General features: G+C 39.7%; 1 protein-coding gene across 3 annotated transcripts in view; it reads left to right on the top strand.

Annotated features, from left to right (window-relative positions):
- The window catches only part of CTTNBP2 (cortactin binding protein 2), a 135,350-nt gene that overhangs the window by 79,712 nt on the left and 30,094 nt on the right, over window positions 1-25,544 (top strand). For all 3 annotated transcript variants that reach the window (XM_081957094.1, XM_081957095.1, XM_081957093.1), the window contains 10 exons: window positions 340-490; window positions 13,897-14,145; window positions 15,446-15,563; window positions 18,206-18,481; window positions 20,253-20,348; window positions 20,508-20,587; window positions 22,735-22,821; window positions 22,906-23,005; window positions 24,480-24,632; window positions 24,825-25,012. In XM_081957094.1, coding sequence (XP_081813220.1) covers window positions 340-490; window positions 13,897-14,145; window positions 15,446-15,563; window positions 18,206-18,481; window positions 20,253-20,348; window positions 20,508-20,587; window positions 22,735-22,821; window positions 22,906-23,005; window positions 24,480-24,632; window positions 24,825-25,012 — 1,498 coding nt within the window. The remainder of the gene's footprint in view (window positions 1-339; window positions 491-13,896; window positions 14,146-15,445; window positions 15,564-18,205; window positions 18,482-20,252; window positions 20,349-20,507; window positions 20,588-22,734; window positions 22,822-22,905; window positions 23,006-24,479; window positions 24,633-24,824; window positions 25,013-25,544) is intronic.

The raw sequence follows: 25,544 nt of genomic DNA, 5'->3' as shown, positions 1-25,544 counted from the left end.
ATTCTGTATCTGCTTTTACAATTGCAGTCTCCCTTATATATTCTTGCAAACTGTGTGTTTTTAAGTATTTGCTCCTGTGTAGTTTTTGTTTGTTTGTTTGTTTGACGTTCTTAATTTATGCTTGCTTCTTATATCTTCTAGGTGCTCTGTTTGTTTGGAGTTGAATTGCTCTGATTTATTTATGTATTGGATTTATCCAGCTAGTTTATATAACTGATCGACCCAGTTTAAATGTGTGCATGCTTAAAAAGATTGTAGTTAAATGACATTGTAAAGGTCAGGTGTTTTTCCAGACCTTTTCTTTTTCCTAATCAGATTTTGTCTTTTTTCTTTCCTTAGATCTGCAGAATTATTAATCTTGTATCATGCCAATGTTAATCATGCTGCTGAAAGAGGAGAGACTCCTTTACATTTGGCCTGTAGAAATGGAAATATTGAATGTGTTAAACTTTTATTGGAAGCTGGAGCAGGTAGAAGCGCAAATACCTCTGTAAGTCTGAACTCTTTTTCAGTCAACATTTCTGTTGAGATGTATCTAATTTTTGTTGGTTTGTTTTTTAGACTTATAACCTCCCTTTTGTTCAGGAGTTTAAGGCACATCTATATAGTACTTTTCTTCCCCATCATAGGAACCCTACAAGATACAATGGGCTGAGAGAGAGAGTGACTGCTAATAACCTAGCAGACAACTTTGTCTCCCAAAAGTAGAGAAGGGATCTAGGCGATCAGCCATATTGGACTTAATTCTCACTAACAGAGATGAAATGATAAGAAGGTATTGAAGCTACAGGAACCTTGAGGGAGGGGGAGAGTAATCATGAAATATTGGAATTCAACATTATTCAAACACAAGCAATAGAACAAAGTCAAACTAGAGTCTTGGACTTTAAGAGAGCTAATTTCAATAACCTTAGAGAGTTTGGGAAGGATTCCATGGATGAGAATCTTCAAGGGGAAAACTTGGGGAAAACAACAAGAAGCTTGGGAAACTTTGAAAAGTGAGATTATAAAAGCCCAGTGTAGCACAATACCAAAGAAGAAGAAAAATAGCAGTTGTCAAAAGAAACCAGCATGACTGCATAAAGCACTCTCTGATAAATTGAAAGACAAAAAGGAGAATTATAATAAGTGAAAAGAGGGGCACATAACTAAGAGAATATCAGCAAATAGCCCAAGCCTGCAAAAATGAAGTAAGGGAAGCTAAGACTTAAAATGAACTAAGGCTTGCGACAAAAGTAAATAACAAAAAAAGCTGCTTTCAATATGCAAAAAAACAAGAAAAAGGTCAAGGAAACAACTGGTCTATTAATGGGAGAAAGTGGCAAGAAAGTTGAAAAGCAACAGGAAGGAAGCAGTACTGCTTAACTCGTTTTTTGCATCCATCTTTACACAAAAGGAAAAAACAGTCCAACCTATCTAAAACAGTACCATAAAAAAACAGATTAGTAATACAAGTTAAAATAGGCAAGAAAATGGTAAGTAAACACCTTTCCACCCTAGATGAGTTCAATTCACCAGGCCCAGATGGATTACACCCCAAGGTTCTGATGGAACTGGCAGACATGATCTCAGAACCACTGAATTATATCTTTCAATGATCCTGGAGCACCAGGAAACTACCAGAGGACTGGAAAAGAGCTGATGTAGTTCCCATCTTCAAAAAAGAAAAAAAATAGATCCAGGGGACTATAGACTTACCAGCCTGACCTCAATACCAGGGAAGATTCTGGAAAAGATAATCAAGCAATGAATCAGTGAACACCTAGAAGCAAACAAAGTAATAACCAAAAGCCAACATGGGTTTGTCAAAAACAGATCATGCCAGACAAATGTTATTGCATTCTTTAACAAAGTGACAAAATTAGTGGGCCAGAGGAATGCTGTGGATATAATTTACGTTGACTTCAGTAAGGCATTTGATAAAGTAGACCATAATCTATTACTAAATTAAGGAGAAAAATGTGAGTTATACAGCATCACCACCAGATGGATTTGTAACTGGCTGACCAACCGCACTCAACATGTAGTCCTTCAATAGAACTGCAGCTACATGGAGAGAGGTATGCAGTGGGGGAGCCAAAGGCTCCATTTTAGGCCCAGTACTCTTCAACATCTTCATCAATGATTTGGATGAGGGATAGATGGGGAATTCATAAAATGTGCAGATGACACCAGGCTGGCAGGAATAGCCAACACTCTAAAAGATAGTTTACAGAAGGATCTTGACATACTTGAACATTGGGCCCTACCTAACAAAATGAAATTCAATGGTGAAAAAAGTACGGTTCCACATTTAGGAGGAAAAAACAAATGTACAGGTATAGTATAGGTGGTAACTGGCTCAATAGTAGTAACTGTGAGAGGGTTCTTGGAATCCTAGTGGAAATCACTTAAATATGAGCCAGCAGTGTGCTGCAGCTGCCAAAAAAAAACCAACTCAGTTCCAGAGTGCATTAATATAATCAAGATCACATGAACTGTTAATGCCACTTTATAATGCCTTGGAAAGACCACACTTGGAATACTGCTTCTAGTTTTGGTTGCCACAATGTAAAAAAGATTTTTAAGATTCTATAAAGAGTGCAGAGACTAGCAACAAAGATGATTAGGGGACTAGATACTAAAATATAAAGAATAATTGCTGGACTTGGGTATGTCTAGTTTAATGAAAAGAAGGTCCACGGGTGACATGAAAGCTTTGTGAGTTGACAAAAGCAGTGTTTCAATATCTCGGGTTGCCACAAAGAAGAGGGAGTCAAGCTATTCTCTCACCTGAAGGCAGAACAAGAAGCAGTGGGATGGAAACTAATCAAGAGAAGCAATTAAGGAGAAATTTCCTGACAAAACAATTACTCAGTGGAACAATTTGCCTCCAGAAGTTGTGAATGCTCCAATACCGGAAGCCTTTAAGAAGAGATTGGACAACCATTTGTCTCAAATGGTATAAGGTTTTCTGCCTGAACAGAACGTTGGACTAGAAGATCTCCAAGGTCCCTGCCAACTCTGTTATTCTGTATTCTGTTATATATGTACTCATATCTACTCTACTCACTTTAAATACCTGTTCCATGACATTTTTTGAATAAAAGAAATATTTCATTTTTATATGGCAAACCTTAAACTAGGGGTCCCCAAACCCCAGGCTGCGGCCTATTATTGGGCCACGGCCTGTTTGGAACTGGGCCATGCAGCTGGCAGGCAAGATCATGCGGTGACTATCTTGCGCTTGCCCATGAAGCTCCCCTCACGTAAGCAGGGCCCATTCTCAATCACAAGAAACTATCCCCCCACCAGCTGGGCCGCCAAGCCAGAAAGGGTGGTGATGGCTACTTTAAACAAGTTTTAATTGGCACTTTCCCCCCAAGATTCCTGAAATAACTATCTTTCTTATTCTCATGCTTGGCAGCTATAAGATAAGAAGTGACATTGTTCACAATGTTTTTCTGTCATCTTCATTTGCATGATTTCAGTGTTGGAAGAGTTTTGCTTTATGTTGGCAACAAAATCTTGGACACGTCACGTCACATCACAATAAGACAAGGGCCTTTTATCGCTCTCCCCTTGCAGTTTGTCTAAACTTTCCCTACCTTTATTTTCTACATGGAGTTACCCATTTTGTATTATGGACAAGTGAAGACATTGCCACACTTTAAAGCCATATTCACAAAGGACACAATGAATAAAGATGAATCATGAATCGGATGAACTCTTCTTCCATTGAAAGGAGTATGTTGCACTATACAATATATAAAGGGATCATCTGCTTTAAATATCCATATTCTCCTCTCCATATAGTATATGTTTCTATATCTACGCACAAGCATTCAAACATGTGCATATGTGTAGGTTGTGGCTACATTGACTTTCATGGTAGGCTATTGCATTTCACAAAGTAACAATATATATCGTGCAGACTTGATAGAATCTGACTTTGCTGTATGTTATAAAAGTATGTATGTATGTATGTATGTATGTATGTATGTATGTATGTATGTAATGCAATGTTTAATCTTACATATATGAGTGTTTTGTTACATGCCATGTTAGATATTCAGAAATAAATCCACTGATTTCAAAGCAGATATATTCAGGAATGGTTTTTTTTTCTTCAAAATTCAAGTGCAATCCCTAAATCCAGGGATAATTTTAAGGGATATACAGTATTATTGTTTTTGCCAAGAGTTTTTCTTCTCTATTTCTATAGACGTGTGTATATGCACACACATATACCAAAAGAAAAAAGAAAAAAGTTCCAATTGTCTCATTTAGACCTTTTTGCTTACCTGTTTTTCTTTATGTCCTGTCCTCCATTTCAAAACCTGGGTATTCTAAAGTATGATATCAATTTATATAATAATCAGATGCATATTATTGATAGGTAAATTAATTTGCACAAGCATAATTTAACATCAAAATCCCATTACATTTCCCCAGCTGAGCCATACCATTTAACAAGCCTGACAAATTTCATGAAAAAACAGCAAATTCTTAATGATTTCTTTTGTTTTTCATGCATTTTTAATATCCAAGAAAAGGAGAGAGATGTGGTAAATTATGCTGCAGATATCAAAAAAAGTAATGACATGGAAAATGTATGTGGTCAGTCATGCTGTTAAAATGTAGTATTGTTTTTTATTCACTTCCATTGAATTTCAGTCAAATGGTATAATGAATAATTATAGTTTTAATTACTTTGGGAGATAATCCACAAGACATAAAGAACTGTTTGAAATGGATCTTTAAAAGTAATACCAGTTATCAATATTATTCTTTCATCCTTTATTTGTAATTGCATTTGTGACAGGAGAAAAAAAGCTAATTGGCAAAACTATTTCCCGATTGATCTTGACCACTTGACACCTTTGACTTTGTTTGAAACACAAATTGGTACAGTCAGTTGCATTTTGAAGAAGCAGGTTGCGCTTTTTTTTCCAGAATAAGGAACACTGGAAAATACTGCAACTTGTAATTTGCCATTTAAGGGCATTAGAAGCCTTATTCTGTCAGCTGAAATGTACTAATTGGGAAAAGGGGACGGATTAGTAATAAAAAGTGTAAGATTTACGTAATTTGAAGAGAAGCCAGAGTACAGTAATAAAATAAATATATGCATTCAGAGGTTGGTGTTTAAAAGAAATGAATCAAACAAAATTAAGGTTTGAAAATTATTTCCAGAGGAATTGTACTTTCTTTGTGCTTTGTGCTTTCTACATTATGCTAAGGTAGAAAAAGACTTCTGGCACTGCATAGTGCCAAAAAATAAGCATATACTTATATAAATATATAAGATTTGCAATAATAATAATAATAATGTTAACAACAACAATAATGATTAAAATATTGTGAAAATGTCCAGTTCAGAAAAAACCAACATCTCTTCTACTGATGAAAATCGAATCCAAACTAATATTCACCCATGTAAAGAAAAAACTTTGAACTTTTGGGAAGAACTGTGGGAAAACCCAGTGGAACACAACAACACTGCCTCCTGGATCAAATATATTCAACAACAAACAACACAAAACAAGATGGAAAATATTGTAATAAAAGCTGACATGGTGGCAAAACAAGCAAAGAAGATCAAGAACTGGAGTGCATCTGGCCTGGATGAACTGCATGGATACTGGCTAAAACCTGATAAACCTCCATCATCGCATGGCCACTCAATTTAATCAAATGCTTCAAAATGCAATAAGCGAAGAATGGTTAACAGCTGGCCGAACATACTTGATAATGAAAGATCCAGAAAAAGGCACAGAACCAAGCAACTATCGCCCAATTACTTGTCTGCCAATAACGTTCAAACTTTTTACAAGGATACTGGCAAATTCAGTATTCAGTCATCTGATGGAAAACAGTTTGTATCCAGTAGAACAAAAAGGAAATTATAAAAAATCAAGAGGAATAAAAGATCAGCTGCTCATAGACAAAATGGTACTAAAAATGCAAAACAAAGAAAAACAAATTTAAATATGGCGTGGATTGATTACAAGAAGGCATTTGACTCATTACCCCACAGCTGGATTAACACCTGTCTGGAAAACTTTGGAATCAGCAAAAATATCTGTACATTTTTGAAAGCAAATATGCAAAAATGGAAAACAGTTCTAACAACAAATGGGGAGAACATTGGTGAAGTCAACATCAGACGAGGAGTCTTCCAAGGGGATTCACTTTCACCACTACTGTTCAACATTGCATTAATTACACTGGCAACAATCCTATGAAACACAAAATTGGGATACCAAATCACCAGCCAACATTGCAAGATAAACCATCTACTATACATGGATGACTTTAAAATGTTTGTGAAAAGCCCCACTGAACTTAAATCAATACTCAACACAGTATTCAGCAGTGACATCAAAATGAACTTTGGGCTTGAAAAATGTGCTATATTATCCATGTGGCAAGGAAAAATGGAAAAACCAGAAGAAATAGAACTGGGAAATGGAAATATAGTGAAAGCATTAGCAAAGGATGATGGTTACAAGTACCTAGCATATTGGAAGCAGATAACATCTTGAATGGAAAAGTCAAAGAGTCAATGCAAAAGGAATAAATCAGGAGGGTCCGCAAAATATTAAAATCAAAGCTGAATGCTGGAAACATAATTAAAGCCATTAATACATGGGCAGTTCCAATGATACACTACTCGGCTGGAATCATCAACTGGACTCTGGCTGAACTGGAAAACGTGGACCGGAAAACACGCAAACTTTTGAATATGTACTACGCTTTACATCCACGAAGTGACACCGACAGGTTGTACCTGCCAAGAAAAATAGGGGGCAGGGGGCTATTGCAAATCCATCAAACTGTAGAAGAAGAAAAATGAAGTTTGAATGATTATGTGAACCAAAGTTCAGAAAAATTGCTGCAGGCTGTGAAAACAGAGAACAGCATAAAAATAACAGAAACAAAGGCAGAATATAAGGAAAAACAGCTGGATGACAGATTAAATAGATGGAAAACCAAAGCTTTGCATGGACAGCACTTGAAAAACATTGAAGGAAAATGTGATGACAACTTGACATGGACGTGGCTTTAAGATGGGACATATCAAGAAAGAAATGGAAGTTTTAATACTGGCTGCTCAAGAAAAGCACTACAAACTAATGCCATGAAAGTGAAGATACAAAAATCCACTGACAACCCAAACTGCCGACTTTGCAATAACAAAGTCGAAACTGTTTCACATTTAATATGTGAATGCAGCAAAATTGCACAAACTGATTACAAAGCTAGACATGACCGAGTTGCCAAATTAATCCACTGGTCATTGTGTAAAAAATATGATTTACCTGTATCCAGAAAGTCATGGGAACATAAAGTGGAAAAAGTTATCAAAAATGAGAAGGTGAAGATCTTGTGGGATTTTCAAATACAAATGGATCATCATTTGGAGCACAACACACCAGATATCATGGTTGTAGAGGGCCTAAGTGATATCACTGTTCCTGGAGATGCCAGAGTTGAAGAAAAAGAACTAGAAAAAAATCATGAAATATCGTGACCTGGCCATTGAAGCTACACGGCTATGGATGAAGCATGTAACAGTGATACCCATTGTCATCGGGGCACTTGGCACCATGTCCAAGAATTTTACAAGATACGTCAACAAATTGCAGCTTCCTGCAATAACACCAGCAGAACTGCAAAAAACTGCATTACTCGGAACATCTTATATTTTAAGAAGGTCCTTGGTTGATACCTGGCAGCAAACCGTATTAACAGTTAGAACCAGTCACTGGTATTTGTAATGTATTTTTGAATGTTCAGTTGGCTGAGTTTCATGTTTAATGAATAAAGTATATAATAATTTTAAAAAAAACATCCACTTATCCAAGGTCTTTGGGAAGGACGGTGGATAAAAATACCAAGTCCAGTCTAAGCATCTAGCAACCAACCAGAATAATAATAATAATAATTTAAATTTATTAGCCGCTCCCTTTCCGAAAAGGACTCGGGGCGGCGTACAATGGAGTAAAAAACATATAACATTTACATAAATCCATGACATACATAAGTACAAAGACACACATGTTCGGAGGAGGTTAACAGATACAATACATAGACAATTAAAAACCATTAAAATACCCTAATTACAGAACCCCATGTACAATCCAAATTCAAAATGTTAAAAAACAGACAGTCCGGAGGAGTACGAGAAAATTACGGTTGAGCCAGGCCAGATAGTTGGAAGAGGTGGGTTTTCAGTTGTACACGGAAGGAGCGGAGATCGGAAGTAATCCTGATGTCCCGGGGGAGGTCATTCCACAGGGCTGGGCCCATCACAGAGAAGGCTCTGCTCCTGGGTGTCGCCCCCCGACACTGTTTGGCGGTCGGCACCCGGAGAAGTCCCTCTCTGTGAGAGCGGATTGGTCGTAGGGATGTGTGGGGCAGGATGCGATCCTGCATGTAACTAGGCCCTGTGCCATGGAGCGCTTTAAAGATCATAATCAAGACCTTGAAACGCACTCGGAAGACCACAGGAAGCCAGTGCAGCTCGCGCAGGAGAGGTGTTACAGGGGAGAATCTAGTCCTCCCCATGATCACCCGCGCGGCCGCGTTCTGGACCAACTGTAGTCTCCGAGTGCATCTCAAAGGAAGCCCCATGTAGAGAGCATTGCAGTAGTCCAGGCGAGACGTCACCAGCGCATGGGTGACTGTGCGTAGGGCATCCCGGTCCAATAAGGGGCGCAATTGGCGCATCAGGCGAACCTGATGGAACGCCCCCCTTGCCACAGCTGTTACATGGTCATCCATGGACAGCCGGGCATCCAGGAGGACGCCCAAATTGCGCACCTGTTCCATAGGGGCTAGTTGCACGCCCCCAATGGCCAGAGATGGAAACACCTGGTTGAACCGGGGCGCCGGAAGCCACAGCCACTCCGTCTTGGAAGGGTTGAGTTTCAGTCGGTTGCCATCCATCCAGATCCGTACGGCCTCCAAACACCGGGACATCACTTCGATGGCCTCATTGGGGTGGTTTGGGGTGGAGATGTATAGCTGAGTGTCATCAGCATACAGATGATATCCCACCCCAAAACCACGGATGATCTCGCCCAGCGGTTTCATGTATGTGTTGAACAGGAGAGGCGAGAGTACCGAACCCTGTGGCACTCCACATGTGAGAGGCCTCCGGGTCGATCTCTGCTCCCCTGCCAACACACGTTGCGTCCGGTCAGTGAGGTAGGAGCCAAACCACCGTAACACGGTGCCCCTGACTCCCAGCCCCTCCAGCCGGTGCAACAGGATACCATGGTCGATGGTATCGAAAGCCGCCGAGAGGTCTAATAGGACCAGGATAGAGGAACAACCCCTATCTCTGGCCCGCCAGAGATCATCCACCAATGCGACCAAGGCCGTCTCCGTGCTGTGCCCGGGTCGGAAGCCGGACTGGCGCGGGTCTAGATAATCATTTTCCTCCAGGTGGCGTGGGAACTGCTGTGCCACCACACTCTCTACAACCTTCGCTAAAAAAGGAAGGTTGGAGACTGGACGGTAATTGACTAGGTCCGTCGGGTCCAGGGAAGACTTCTTGAGCAGGGGTCTCACCACCGCCTCTTTCAAGGCGGCTGGTAGAGACCCCTCACCCAACGAAGTGTTCACTAGGACCAGGAGCCAGTCACGTGTAACCTCCCAGGATGCCAGTACAAGCCAGGAGGGACACGGGTCCAATAAACATGTGGTGGGTCGCAGACGTCCACGCAACCTGTCCAAATCCTCGATGGCAACCGAATCAAACTCCTCCCAAAGCGGACCCTCAAGACTCGCCACGGGCGTCTCTACTGAACCACTGAAGGGGGTCCATCCCATCCGGATTTGAGCGACTTTGTCATGTAGATATTTCCCAAACTCCTCTGCTCTACCCTGTAAAGGGGCTTCCCGCGGCCTCTCAAACAAGAGGGAACGAGTCACCCGAAACAAGGCGGCAGGGCGGTTATCTGCAGACGCAATAAGGGCGGCGCAATGTTGACGTTTGGCCGCTCTTAATGCCACAAGGTACGTCCTCAAGTAGGCTCGTGCCTGTGCTCGGTCAAATTCGGAATGAGAGGATCTCCAACGACTCTCTAGGCGTCTCCTTTGGCGTTTCATCACCCTTAGCTCCTCGGTAAACCAGGGAGCCAGGGTGGTTCGTCGCCGCAGGAGAGGCCGCAAAGGCGCCACCCGGTCCAGGGCCCCGGTAGTCGCACTATTCCATGCGTCTACCAGGTCCTCCACTCGGGGGCGGGTCAAATCCACAGGAGGTGGCCCAAGCTCCGTCTGGAACCTATCTGGTTCCAACAGGCGCTTGGGGCGGAACCATCTAATACCTTCCGGTTCCGCCTCCTCGCGGTGTGGGGTAGCACCAGGGAAGTCCAGCCGGAGAAGATAGTGATCCGACCATGACAGGGGAGTAATGGCTAAGTCCCCTATTCCCTGATCACTCATCCACCGGCCTGAGACAAAAACAAGGTCCAGCGTGTGGCCTCCCTCGTGAGTAGGGCCCTGAATTAACTGGGTCAGGTCCATGGCTGTCATGGAAGCCATGAACTCCCGAACCCCCTCAGACGCTTCTCCCATCGACGGCAGATTGAAATCCCCCATCACTATAAGGTTGGGGGTCTCAATCGCCACCGATGAGATCAGCTCAAGGAGTTCAGGCAGGGCCGCTGATGTATAGCGAGGAGCCAGGTATACTATCAGCAGGCCCAACTGCCTCCCTGGGCCCCATCTCACAACAAGGGACTCACACCCGGATGTCTGTGGCACGGTGAACTCTCTCGGCTCAAGGTCTTCCCGAATAATCACTGCTACCCCGCCGCCCCTCCCCTGGGCCCGAGGCTGATGAAATGCTCGATAACCTGGTGGGCACAATTCAACGAGGGGTAAACCTCCCTCGGAGCCCAACCAGGTCTCGGTTATTCCTGCGAGGTCCGGCTCCCCCTCCAAGATAAGATCATGAATGAGGGGGGCCTTATTAACAACGGACCTCGCGTTGCATAACAGCAGTCTCAGGCCTTGGGCCTGTGGAACCTGACCACCTAGTATGCAGGGGTTGGTACAAACGACCGGGAATGACCAAAAACCCCGGTCTCCCAACCGACTGCGCGTTCTTAATGTGTCCTCGCACCTGCCCCTCCCCACGACCGTTGGTATCAAAGAGCCCTGTAATGGAATGTTATCCTCCCTTTCCTCACCCGCTCCATTCCTTCCTCTTTCGACCACACCTAATTGCCTGGCTCTACTATCACTCCTGATCTGGTCCTTCCCCCCCCCACCCTTAAAACCCTTTATAAATTTTAAAAAACAATTAACTAAAAAACCCCTTAAAGCACGCTTCCTCCACCTCTCTGGGTTAACAAACCCGTCCTCGAGGTGGGCCCTTGAAAGGGCTGGAGGCCATAGCTGCGAGAGGGGGGACTCTCGCAGTAGCAGCAGGTCTACTCTCGAGTAAAGCATAATAAAGGGCCAGCGCTCATCAAGTGGGTGCTGTCGATGTTAATGTAAGTTAGCCAAAACCACATACATCCAGATGAAACGGATGAAATAGTCCTGGTAGAGATAGGCAGATGGAAATAGTCCACATCGTAGATGAAAATGATGGGTTAATAATAATAATAATAACCAGCTGGTGAATATGGAAGCTTGGGCTGGAACTGAGACGAAGGCCGCAGTGGGTGGTAGAAATAGGTAGCCCTAGATGAATGAGGGGGGTTGTAATCGCACGGGGGGGGGTACAGGGCAGCCCTCCGCACAGGCCTCTGATGTACCACTAAGTCCATGGCCTGTGCTCCAGCGCCTCTGTCTCCGTGGCCTGCCTTCAGCGCCAATCATTGATAGTCCTCGATCTGTCCAACAACCCTCGGCCGTTTTTGGGCCTGGAGAAGCGTTCCGACCTCCCCACGGCCTGCCTGTGGCCTACCTTCTGATTTTTTTCCACTCCCTCTGGCGCCTCAGGCCTCGCTCCATTTTCCTTCTTCCCTCCGGCGCCTCGGGCACCATCCGGGCCTTATTCTCCTCTCCGCGGCCCTCCCGCCGGTCTGAGTTCGCCACGACCGGCGCAATTCGGACCGCTCGGCTCTCGGCTCGGCTCGGCTCTCCGCTCGGCTCTCCCACGACTCTCGACTCTCCCTTGGCTCTCCCTGAGTCGCTGCCATCCCGTCCCGGCTCCTTGGATCCTGATTCTGATCGGCGCCGCCTTCCAATCGTTCTCCGGCCTCCTCCGCCCCCCCATTCAAGGCCTTGCCGCTTCTCCGCTCCGCTCTGCTCCGCTCCGCCCCGCACCAGCTGGTGCGCCATCTCCCTCGCTCCTGCCCGGGCAACCAGGCAACCAGACGGGCCAATTCGGGTCCCAGGCAGAAGGCAGGGTGGTCAGCCAACAGGAGTTCCGACCCTCGGGATGAAAAAGAGGGTCGGCAGCATCCCCAGCCCGAAAGAGAGCTCCGCGTGAACGGAGCTCAGAGGTAAACCTCCATTCCCTCCGGAAGCTCCTCCTCCATCCCTTAATAAATTAAATATCTGACAAAGTTCCACTAATGACTATAATTGTCTTACCGGTGAGCTGCACAATGGAACTATATGTATAACTGGCAATGAACAAATCCCAAAATTTATTCCACTATCAAGAAAAATATGAACCATATAATAGAACTTACAAAGATTTTATCCAATAAAGAACCATAAGTTGGAAATCTGGCCCAATTACATGTGATCTACTGGAGCCCTTCTTGAACTGGTATTATTTAGAGATTAAATGCAGTTTCTAACATTTCCAGCCAGCATGGTAATGAATCATCCAGATATTTATCCCTACATCTGGCATTAATTTTGCCCAGATTAATGTGTCTGTTTTGCCTCTGAAACTGCTACAAAATTAAAAGGTGATGCTTGGGAAGAAATATAGGGGGTTTCTTCAGGGACTTTTTATACTTTCTTATCACTTCAGTCTTGTGTATCTCACTAATAGAGGTGAACCAGGAGAGTTTATCACCTCCAATGCCACATTTAGATTTAAGTGAGGATATGAATTAAAATACTTATTTTGGTAAATACTTATTTGGGTCATGAGAATTGCCTTTAAAAAACAGAACCAGCATATATGTTATAAACCAGGGGTGTCCAAACTTGGGAACTTTAAGACTTGTGGACTTCAACTCCCAGAATTCCCCAGCCAGCATGGCTGGCTGGGGAATTCTGGGAGTTGAAGTCCACAAGTCTTAAAGTTCCCAAGTTTGGACACCACTGTTATAAACGGTTATATCTGTAACTATAATAGTGGCAATTTTTAAAGAAGCTAAAATATATTTTATACAGGGACATTTGAAAGATCATCACACCTCATATTTCTAGAAGTTAGTGGGAAGTGCATAAAATAAAGCTGAAGTTAAAGAAAACAAATGCAAAATGCATTTCTCCAAACAATAGAAATTGCTATAGTAAGCATACTGTATATTTTATGCCTGCATTAATGTTCCCATGTAGTGATGGTTTTTGTACATTTCCTAGGAATATAAGATATTCTTATCAATGAGCTTCCTGTACCATGCTTTTTTAAATATGAGTTTGCTTCATACAGCTAAAAGCATCCATTGCACTCATTCAACTCATTTTGCCCTATTTCCTTAATGTATAGTCGTTTTTTCTCTCTTTCTAAAAGCAGCTAGTGCTATCACTAGGGTCAAAAAGTCAGATAAAGCATTTTCTTTTCTGATTAAATTCTGATATGTGGAAGGTAGTAGTAGAGAGTCTTTACCAAAAGTATTGCAAAAACGTGAGTTATTAAGAAGAGAACAGTTTAAGAAAATCTGTGCTTATTTGTGCATTCATGCATGCATGCATTCATTCATGATACCAATTCATTTATCTAGGATGCTGAGCTTGTTTTACATTTGTTTTTAATTGATCTAGGATGGCTGGACTCCATTTCATGCTGCTGTTGATGCTGATAATGTTGATTGCTTGAAGTTTTTGATGTATTATGGAAAATCAAGAGATGGAAGCATTGAGAGTGAAGCAGATGCTAACAACATCTTGAACTTAGAGTGTGAAGATTTCTTTAGCCATAAAGCAAAGCCCATTGTTTCTGCAGATCTCATCAACCATGTGAACAAGGATGGTTGGACTGCAGCCCACATAGCAGCGTCAAAAGGCTTTAAGGTCAATTTGTTTATCTAGCACATTGTTTAGGATATTGAGCAATCAGATTTAAATGACAATTGTGCTGGTACGCATGGCTGATATATTTGAGGCCAAATTTTATCTTAATTTTGGATGCTATTTAAAAAGGGGACAAGGTTAGTTTTGGGAATAAAAAAATATGAATATGTTGCCATGAAGATGAAGGAGAATGTAAACCAGTTTTAAGATCGGAATGATGGTTGAGGTAAATATCCTGCATTATAGAATTCAAAATTATCTAAACAAAAGACAAACATGAACATTCTTTACAGATTCATTGTCACCGAAGGAAGATAAAGCAACTACCTATTAATCTAATTCATATATTTGTATTCTAATAATTGTGGCCAATGTTGTGCCTTGTGGAACCAACAATAGGGATTGCTGGTTTCCTAATCGTTGGTTTATATTAAGATTACTTTCTAAATTCTATGCTATTCCTTATCTTCTAAGGGACATAATAGAAACATTTTAGCTGGGCATAATTGGAAATATTAAATTTCCATAGATCTTGTACCAGTATTGCCCCTTCACATTCAGTGTCCTAAAATAGCCAGCTCAAACTGGTGTGCTACTTGGCTGATTATATAAACTGCAATGGACTCCCCAGTAGTAATGACTATCTTTATAGATGGTGAAAAATTGCCTGGTTATAAACTGACTTGTTTCCAACTTAAAGCAAAATAGTCCTTAGACCTTAAAGCTGATAAACCTTTATCAGATTTATTACAATCAACTCATTGGGCTTTTGGCAGGAAGATACATAGATTCATCTATACATCATCTTTCCCCTCTGAAATAAATGAATGCAGAGGAAGACTTTTTCAAATCCGGATGCTGTGACATATATTTTTTCCTATTCAGTTATATCATAAAAAGCCTGTACCATGGTCTTCTTCAACCCAGTGCTTTTTGATAAACTCTATAATTTCTATCATTCTCCAAAGTTCACTTTGTATATTCACCCTTTAGGAATAATGGGGCTTGTAATCTAATCCAGTCTATTTATTATCTGCATAAGTATTAGGTATGTTTTGCTTGTAATAAAAAAGAAAACACTTTGATGTGGGTGTGGGTGAGTGTGGGTGTTGTTGCAATATGCTTGTCCAAATAATTTCATGGAATCTCATGGTGCAAAATGTCTGAAGCAAAGCTAGTTCTTTTTATATCTAACTTATTTCAGTGATGAGAAGCATTCATTTTAAAAGGCTATAAAAGCTGAATCCAGTTCATATTGATCCCTTCTAACCTTCAAACTATATTGTTATTATCTTTCCAGAGCTGCCTAGAAGTTTTATGTAGCCATGAGGGACTGGAGGCTGAAAGAAAAGATAAGTGTAACCGAACACTACATGATGTTGCTACTGATGACTGTAAACATCTTCTAGAGAATTTGAGTAAGTTAGCAGTCTTATATGAGTACCTGAATGTTTCTGTAAAAACCAAACAAAATATTTCTCTCTATTTCTCTTCTCTCTATGACAATAGAGAATGTTCTCTGGTAGAAAGCCTGAATGAAGGAATGGTTATGGTATTGTCCAAAGACTGGGTCCAAAGAAACAGGGCCAGTGAGTGACCATGGCTCAGCCATGGTCATTCACTGGTCCTGTTCCTTTGAGATGTTGACTAGATCTTGTGGTTGTAGAAAGATTGTCATGACACTTTCAAATGATATAGTAGTCTTTAGAGATTAAATGTAGCCCCAAAGAGATCTAATTTGTTTGATATTAAATCAGGCTTCCCCTAGTCATCCTTATCCAAAATACCAATGGAGAATAAATGCCTCTTATCTTTCCAAAGATCAAAAGACCATCCTAGGCAGATATGGAGCTGCTTTAGCAATTACTTGCTGGCATTGTTTGGGCTCCTTCTCAAAGCCAGGTGGGAAATAATGAGACTATGAGACTGTGAAAATATAGATAAGATGCAAGCTCTCCATGATGGTGATAACTGTTATCATAGCACCACTGATGCTTTTATTTGGAGGTGCTCTGGCAAGAGAAAAAAGAAAAGAGGGGAGGCAAGAGAAGTAAATCTTCGACAGGAATGTTGGAATGGCCTGGGTTGTTCATATCATGTGAAAATGGCCAAGGAGAGAAGCTGTGCCAGTTTCTGTTTATCAGTCCAATCTACTTTACAGAATTGTTTTGTGAGAAAAGTTGAAAATGTAAAAGCTCTATATGCCATTGGAAGCTCCTTGAGAAAACAGGATGTAAACCTCTCCATCTCTCTTTGGAGATGGTCTAAAATATTTTTAAAATAAGGATGGATTTTGTAAATAGAAGGTAAAATATGCTGTTGCATTTCAGATATTCACCATGTAATAATTTTTATGGTGCTTGCACTCATTTCTCTTGAGCCATCTTTGTCAGAGATTTTCAGACTTGCCATAATTTTTAGCCATACATAGTACAGATTGAAGGCACATTAGAGCACCGTTGATTATTCATGACATTTAATCATTTTAGCACTAATCACTTACATTCTTTTATGTTCCTTTGACAGTAAAGAAAAGTTGTATAAATCGCTCTTATTATTTCATGCCAAATTTGTATTTTCTCAAGGTAATTCAGTGAGACGATATCATTATTTCAATTTTGCAGACCAATCTTATACTTGTTTAGAGTTTTCCACTGAGACTATTCTCTATTGCATTGCTCATGGCTTCTTGCCAGTTTATAATCATGTTACTCAAATGCAAACGTGAGATGCGTCCTTTGAAAAGACTGGTACTTCTCTTTTCCCAGGGATACTGTTTTTCTGTTATCTGGAATTTGGACTTTGGAAAACAGTCAGAGAAAATTCACCATTTATGCTCTTCTTGTAGTCATCCTTGTGACCATTGTGGTTTGGCAGAGCTCCAGTGTTAACCCCTCTGTCCCATTTAAAAATTGAGCTGCCTGAAATAGCATATCTAGACACCTAAATTTTTCCCCAAGGCACTCTCACATGGAACTTTGAATGGGAGGGTTAATTACATTTTGAGCCTTTTTACATCAACTGAGAATTGACTTATGCAGCAGCAAAGTATCTTCAAGCTTTTACCAATTGTAGCAAACCACAATAACCACAATAAATTTCCCTTTTTGTTCTCTTTAGAGATGAAGAGTGTACGTGTGTGCGCGTGCATGTGTGCGTGCAAACAAAGGCACAGGCACATATGCATGCTGCCATATAGGGCAGCTTATTAAGAAATGATCAGTAGAAATACATGTATATTTTAATAAGAAGTATTCTAAGTATACATATTTTTCGTTTGGGATTTTAAAAAATCCTACTAATTTTTTTGAATTTGTTCTTAGTTGTTAAGCCAGCATTTTTCAATTAGATGACTCGCTTATATAAATTGGATGACAATTATCATAAATACTAGATGTGCTCTCTGGGGATTGTAGGATTTGTAATCCCAATATATTTGAAGGATGCCAAGTGAGGGAAAGCTGATATGCAGTAGGGTAAAGTTATTATTAGAGCAAGAGCCTTCACAAGATGTAAAATTTATGATTTGGCTAGAATCATAATAATACGGTTGGATATTCTTGAAATTTAAAATAGGGAAAGCAATGGCCTTCCTGGTTTTTCTTTTGTACAAAGATAAAGATAAAAACCGATAAAATACAAGTAATATGGATAAAGGTGGAAAGAGCTGACTAAAAGTAAATAGATACTTTAAAAGATAAACTCTCTTGAACTGAGCTTGATTTCTATTAAGGGGAACATATCCATGCAGTTTTGTTTATATTGTAGCTATTGTCCTTCACAGATATATTTTTTTCAACTTCCCATTTTAGCCTACATCCCTGAAGTTTTCCACAATAGGTGAGGCTAGATAGGAAGGAAAAGGACAACAAGAATCTACCAATCAACCAATCACTGCCCTGATTTTGATTTGAAAAATCATTGCTTCTTTTGGAGTCATATTTTAATGTATTTGCAGAACTAGCTCTTGAATCCAGGAATGAAAAGCATTTGAAAATGTACTAGTAAATGCTATGCCTCTGTTGCAGATTTTTTCAGTTTTCTAATTCTACCTAAACAGATGCTTTTAAAATTCCTTTACGGATTGCTGCAACCCAGATTGAACAGACTTGCTATGGTACAGATGATCTTGATATGGAAAATATTATATGGATGTTAAATATACGAAAACAGACAACCTGGGATGATTTTTCCAAAGTGGTGACTCAGGCAGTGACAAACCATTTCCAAGCAATCGTCTCTGATGAATGGAGAAGCCTGGAAGACTTGACACCTAATAACACCACAGAAGTCAGCATCGGCCTCACTGAGAACAGTATATTATCCATCAAACTGGGTAAGCGCTGGTGTCTTGCAGATCTTTCACATGTAAAAAGTAAAGCTTGGGTAAAGCTAAGCCAGTGACAAGAAGCTAGTAGAATATAAAGATTGTCTTCAGATATAGAACTCAACAGAGAACTCAAGGAAAACTTGGCCTTGTCTATTATTTCCTACATCTAAGTCAGGTGTGTCCAAACTTGGCAACTTTAAGACTTGTGGACTTCAACTCCCAGAATTCCCCAGCCAGCAGAGCTGGCTGGGGAATTCTGGGAGTTGAAGTCCACAAGTCTTAAAGTTGCCAAGTTTGGACACACCTGATCTAAGTGATAATAAACCTACACTATAACATCACATTCTGCTATAATGTTAATATTTGGCTTTTTAAGAAAACTTACTGTCTTGTACTAGCCCAGTCATTGATTTATAAAGCATGATTCATGTTTTAGTGTGATATATGAAACCAACTGTGACTTATTCAGCGCACACATTTTAATATAATGTATCTACCCTGGTGTGTGATAATGCATCCTTTCTCCTGCCCTCAGTATCTGGCTTATTGGTTTATTTGGGAATTGATTTGAATCTGTGTTAAACCATGATTCCTGCTGAGCATATCAGAAAAAATTAGGAATTGGAATGGAGTCATTGTTTATTTTGTTTGTTTTTATCCCATCTTTATTATTTTTACAAAGAACCAACATGACTAATACACTCAACACACCTTCCTTCTCTTACTTTCTCCACAACAACAATTCTGAGAGGGTTAGGCTGAGAGAGAGAGTGTATGGCCAAAAGTCACCCAGCTGACTGTCATGGCAAAGGCAGGACTAGAACTCAAGTTCTCCAGCTTTGTAACCTGGTGCCCTAACCATAGCCCAAGCTGGCTCTATTTCTTTTCCTCAGTGAAGGAGAAAGAATTGACAGGAATTCACAAGTCTAAAACTTTCCTTGAAGTAATAGAAGTGATAGATTAGTTTTGAATTAGATATGGAAAGGACAGTGAAGTTCCTTTACTTACCTTTTACTTCAAAAATCAATTTATTCCTTTGTGATGTAACTAAATAACATCAAACACACTGCACGAGGTACATCCCTTCTGTCAACATTCTTTATAGAAAGGTATACTGTAGGAATGAATGTAAATTTTTTCATGTAAAAGGCAGAACAGGTTTCAGTTTGATTAACTGCCAATACCTGCATTTGAGGGACCTAAATTCTTTCTCAACTATAATTCTTCTGTTAAAGTAAAGTTGGAACAAATTATTATACATATCACAAATTGCAGTCCTATTTAATTATTATTGTAGGAGTCAAGTTATCACTGATAAAGCATGTAGAATTTATACAATTCATGTGGTCTGTATGCAAAATGAATTTATATGTATTGTCTCCTGTAATTTTTTTAGTTTGCATTAATCTTTGCATAATAAAAGATATGAATGCCAAATTATAAATTAATAATAGTTACAATAAAAAGCAGGGTAGAAACGTCATTAAATAATATTTACCTTTGTTTGCAGAAATCCAACAATTTCAGTTATCATTTTTTACCTGATCTTTATTTCAATTTTCAAATATGATGGGGAAAATAATGGACTGTTTAATCCTCCTTAGTTGTATTGTAATATAAAAGTTAAAAGTTATAAAAGGCAAATATAAAAGTGTGTGATGTATTGTATAAATTGCATCACAATAGAACTATTATGTGCTGTGGGCATGCCTCTGAACTTCTTTCTTTCTTTCTTTCTTTCTTTCTTTCTTTCTTTCTTTCTTTCTTTCTTTCACAGGTAATATTTCATGGTCAATAGGTCAGACTTTTCCTCAGCCGCCTTGGGAATTTTTGAAAAGCAATGAGGTGGAATACATCATCATAACTTTACTTGGTAAATTAATTTATTTCTGTTTATTTCAAGGCAGTTTGGATTAATTAATTTAATTAAAACTACAGGTATAGGTGAACACTATGTATTTACAGTAGTGTGTAATTTAATACTTAGCCCCTCCTAACCTTGAAATTGCATTCATTATTTTTTTTCCTAAAGGTCCCCAAGAAGGATGTCTGCACAGTGTGACTTATGCATCTATGATCCATCTTCAAACATTACAGAATTACCTCAGGCTGGTATGGAAATGCTTGATTCTTCTTAACAATATTACATTTCTTTCTGACTCGCCACTTCTATAAATAGGCTGAAATAAAATCCTCTAAAATACTCTTATTTCCTACCTAAGCATTTGAGAAAAGATCCATTGAGATCTACTTCTGTCAGGACTCCCTGACATAAATGAGAAAAAGAGAATCAGGAGTTTGGCCACTGAAACAAACTAATTTCTTCCTCTGGAGTATCATTTATGGCAGGGATGGGCAACTATGGGTTCTTTATGACCTGTGGACTTCAACACCCAGAATTCCTGATCCAGCTGGCTCAAGAATTCTAAAGTTCGTAAAGGGCCATAGTTCCCACCCCTGATTTATAGCATTAAGAAGCAGATTGTTTGTGATAAAAAGTAATGGCAACATTATATTTAGCTTTAACTGTTTGAATAACTGTGACTGGAATTTGTGACATTTTGAGGTTGGAAGGTTGTGTCTACTTCTCTCCCTTTGGCTATGAAAATTTTATTTTTCCCCCTGGTTCCATTCAATTGTCTTGGAGAAAATCTATATATGCGGTCACTAGGAGTTCATGGGACATATCAGTCAATCAATCAATTCATTTCATTGCTTAGAATAAATTGTGAAAAGAGCCATTCAGGAGAAGCAGAAGCTTTTTCCTGGATATTTGACTTTGATGAACTTACTCTAAATTACTTGTTTCCTGTGTATGAATCAAAACATTAACCTATCCCTAATATCACCAAGACTGGTGATCTAGCATGGCCTATATTCAGCTACAACTGAAGTTTAGATTATCTACATCTAGTGAATCACAGATTCCCCACCTCTGCTCTAAGAGTATTAAGAAAACTGTGCTGGATCAGACCAAGATTTGAGGCAGTCTTTTTCTAACAAGGTGCTTTAGTTAGGAACCCACATATACCAGCTGTCCCCATGTTCTGCCACAGAATATGAAATCATAACACACATGACATCTATAAGGCAGGAATTCTGGATTCTGCAGGGAGCGCAGTGGCTCACGAGGTTAGTGTGCTGGGCTGATGATTGGGTGGCTACCATGGGACAGGATGAGCTTCTGTTACACACTCCAGCTCCTGCCAACCCAGCAGGTCAAAAGTGACCAACTGCAAGTAGATAAATGTCTACAACTTAGGTAAGCAACTTAATAGGGACTGAAGTGATGGCAGCAGTGATGTTACCATTCAATCCTTTCAATCCAGAAGTTCTTCTACTACAACTGTAGTAGTAGTACTGGAGCCTGCAGTTTAAAGAGGGGGAAAGAGTTCAGTAATTTAATTCAAATTGTCCCAGCTCTAAGTGTAATCTGTCCATTTTGATGTTTCTATTGGCATGAAAGGATATGTAACGGTACATCATGGGAGTGTAACATGTAACAGTAACAGAGTTAGAAGTGACCTTGGAGGTCATCTAGTTCAACCCCTTGCTCATGCAGGAGACCTGTACTAGTTATTCGAACCACTGAACTGCCAAGCTTTCTAATCGACAAGCTCAGTGTCTTAGCTTCTGAGCCACCTAGTCAAGCGAAGTGATAACTTAAAACTTTATTGGTAGATTCCTTATTCCTAGAGCTTCCCAGCAAAAGATAATTATGTTAGGCTTCCATCAATCAGGCTGAATCTCCTAACATACTCCTAAAATCTTATCAGCTTTGTATCCTTGGCTCTTCAACTAAAGGAGTTGACCTGTTTACAGACACTGACTATTATTTTGTTTAGTGCTCAATTTCTGATGTTACAGGAAAGTTATTTTGCTAAAAATTAATAAGCTGTTTCCTACCAACATTCATGAAAAACAAAAGATGAATGCCATCTATTTAGTCTAAGCATGAAAGCTAGCTAAAAATAAGGAATCCACCTACCAGATGGTTTAGAGATCACCATTGTTCAATGCAAAAGGAAAGGGAAAGGAAGGGGTTTGTTGAAGGCTGAAATCGTATTTTTACTTTCCTGGTAATAAAAACAACTGAACTCTACTTTTGAATATGAACTTAGACATTTACCCCATAGAACAATATGTGTGTGTGTGTGTGTCTGTGTTTGTATGTCTATTCATTTTGAAACAAACCTGCCAAAAATACCATCTCTTAGAATTGCCTATTGTACATCAATATTACTGTGTTTTTCTCCTAGGTGGAACAATATCATAATATTATCTTTCATGGTCCAGAAGGAAGTTTACAAGACTACGTGGCTTATCAGATAGCCCTGTGTCTAAAGGTAAGAGGATAAAACTGCACAGCATTTGGAAAAATGAAAGAACATACTATCAATATTTATTATATTTGTAAATTTTTGACATAGCACAAGCAACTGGCTGCAGGATTCTGCTGTGATATAGTCAAAGTGAAGATAGATGCTGATTTATCCAAGAAGCAACTTGCAGAAGTGTTCATCAACAGTGGTATGAATTATTTCTGACTTTAAGCCGTATGCTTATTGGTGTTTTCACTGGCAAAGCTACTTTTTAATTTAGAAAATCTTGGAGTTACAGTATCTAAAGTCCAGCAAACTATAAGAGAAACATTTTTTTAAATTGGATTGTTTCATTGGGGGCATTGATTCTTTATAGTATGCTTTTTTTCCCTAATGATTGAGATGTGTCCAGGGTAGGGAAAACAGTAGATTCAATAGATTCATGGCTTCTCTCTAAGATGCTTTGTTGTGTTTTCCCAGCATGACAAAAATTTCACCATATGGGGCATGTGTATCCCATATTTATATGGGACACGGAGGGCTATTCATTGTAAGGCCCTCCTCTCTGTGATCAGAACTTTTCTCAGATCATTTTCTTCCTGATACTGATAGGCCACCTCTGAAAAACCCGTCTCAAAGGGACTTCCCAACGATTTGAATATGACAAGCCATGGAGGCCAACAAGTAATTATATGAAAGTACACTCCATTCAACACCATGGAACTTATTTCCAAGAGAAATCGATTACATCATAAAGCAATGCTTTTATCAAAATATTTCAAAATTAGAAAAAAAGAGAGACAGGCACAATGAGAACTATTAGTACTTTTTCAGGGATACTCATTAAATGTAATTCGTGAACTGTTTTAAAGAGTACAATGTTGAAAACATTGTTTTGGTTTTTCATTTATATATTTATTTTATATGGACGTTAATTTTGAGTCCCCTTGTGATGGAATATCCAGTGTGTGTGTGTGTGTGTGTGTGTGTGTGTGTGTGTGAGAGAGAGAGAGAGAGAGAGAGAGAGAGAGAGAGAGAGAGAGGGAGGGAGGGGAAACTGGAGAGCTTGGAGTCCTTGCAGGGAATGAAGCAATGGAGGCCAGATTCCCCCACCCCCCCACCCCCCAAACTGACTATTGCCAAGAGAATATAGCCAATGTCACCAGATTGATGTCAGATGCAAGGAATCACCATGAGCTGATCAGGGTTTCTTCTTTATTGTTGCCTTCCTATTTACAAGAATCTCAGCAGATTGAGTATATTTTCTTGGGAACAGCCAGATAAAGGCTTCAGGAATTATCATGGGGGCGGGGAGAAGCCTGGTCACCTGTCGCTTCATTCCCTGGAAGGATTCCAGGCTCACCAGTGTTTTTTATTCCTCCCCCCCCCCACTTTAATTGGAGAATTTACCACACCTCTATGTGTCTTTTCCTGCTGGTAATTCATTATAATTAGAATAACAGACTTTTTCAGTGTATGGAGCAACCATATAATTTTGTTCATGTGCTATCTTTAGAGCAATCATCTGTCCTTCCCTTTTTTACTCATCATTAAATAAGTATCAGCTCTTCATGTTTTGTAATTCACGTTGTTCCATCCCCCCAAACATAATGAGAATACCCTCTAGGCATGTGAAATGGGCTTTCTTTTGCCAGACACAATGAACTCTTGTATATTTCCAGGTTGCTTGATTCCAGTGAAACAGCCTTCAATAAACAACAGAATCATTATCATTTTAGAAAATTTAGAAAAAGCCTCACTATCAGAATTACTTGGGGAATTTCTTCAACCTCTTGAAAATCGTGGCTTGGATAACCTCTACACTATAAAGAAAGGTATAAAATGCATTATTTCCTTTAGATGGGTTGTAATCAGGAGTTGAAGAGAAAAGAAACATTAAAAGAATAGGATTCCATTTTTTTCTGTCTCCTTCCTATAATGATTTTTTTAACTCCTTTAATTGATTTACATTTAGATTGTGATTCTTTGTACTAGAACTATATAAACATATTTTAAAATTATTTTAGCCAATGGAGTGTCATATGCATATTACTTCCACGAGAACTGTTACGTTATGGGGACCATTGCAAAATCTCGGCTTCAGGGCTCCGACTTGATGGTTCAGCAACATTTTCTCTGGGTTCAGCTAAGATGGGATGGAGAACCAATCCACGGCCTTCTGCGGAAATTCTTGCGAAGGAAGGTTTTAAGCAAGGTAGGAATCTCACATATTTACGTTTGAGACAGTTGTTCACAACCAAATATATTTCACATGATTACTAAAGTCAGCCTCACATTATGTCAAGCTTCACTCCTAGTGATCTCATGCACACATCATTATGGCCAAGTAAATTGGTGCAGAGATAAACTTTTAGTTTTGATGGTTACATTTTAGGAGTAATCACTATCAATAGGTAGTAATTTTCTAGAGCCCAGAGGCAGACTGTACACCATGCTTTATCTTTTTTGAATAGCATAGCTGCAGACGAATATCAGATTATGATTCATCAGTGATATTGTCAAACTATGTTAAGCGGATACTTACTGTATTATTGGATTGTTTCCAATGAAGTTATTGTTGCTTTTAAAAACAATTCCATGTTAGCTTATTTTTTATCCTGATTCATAGTCAAACCACAAAATAAAAGATTGTCTCTAGGCACGTTATTCAAAACCTACTGCAGTACAGTATGTTTTCGGTTTGGGTTTTTTTGTAATAGAAGAGAATATGTGTAGTTCAGGGTTGA

This window comes from Natrix helvetica, assembly GCF_964273705.1.
Source record: "Natrix helvetica genome assembly, chromosome: 6".
Taxonomy (NCBI): Eukaryota; Metazoa; Chordata; class Lepidosauria; order Squamata; family Natricidae; genus Natrix; species Natrix helvetica.
The sequence above is the reverse complement of the archived record's forward strand: the minus strand, read 5'-3'. Positions and strand labels throughout refer to the sequence as shown.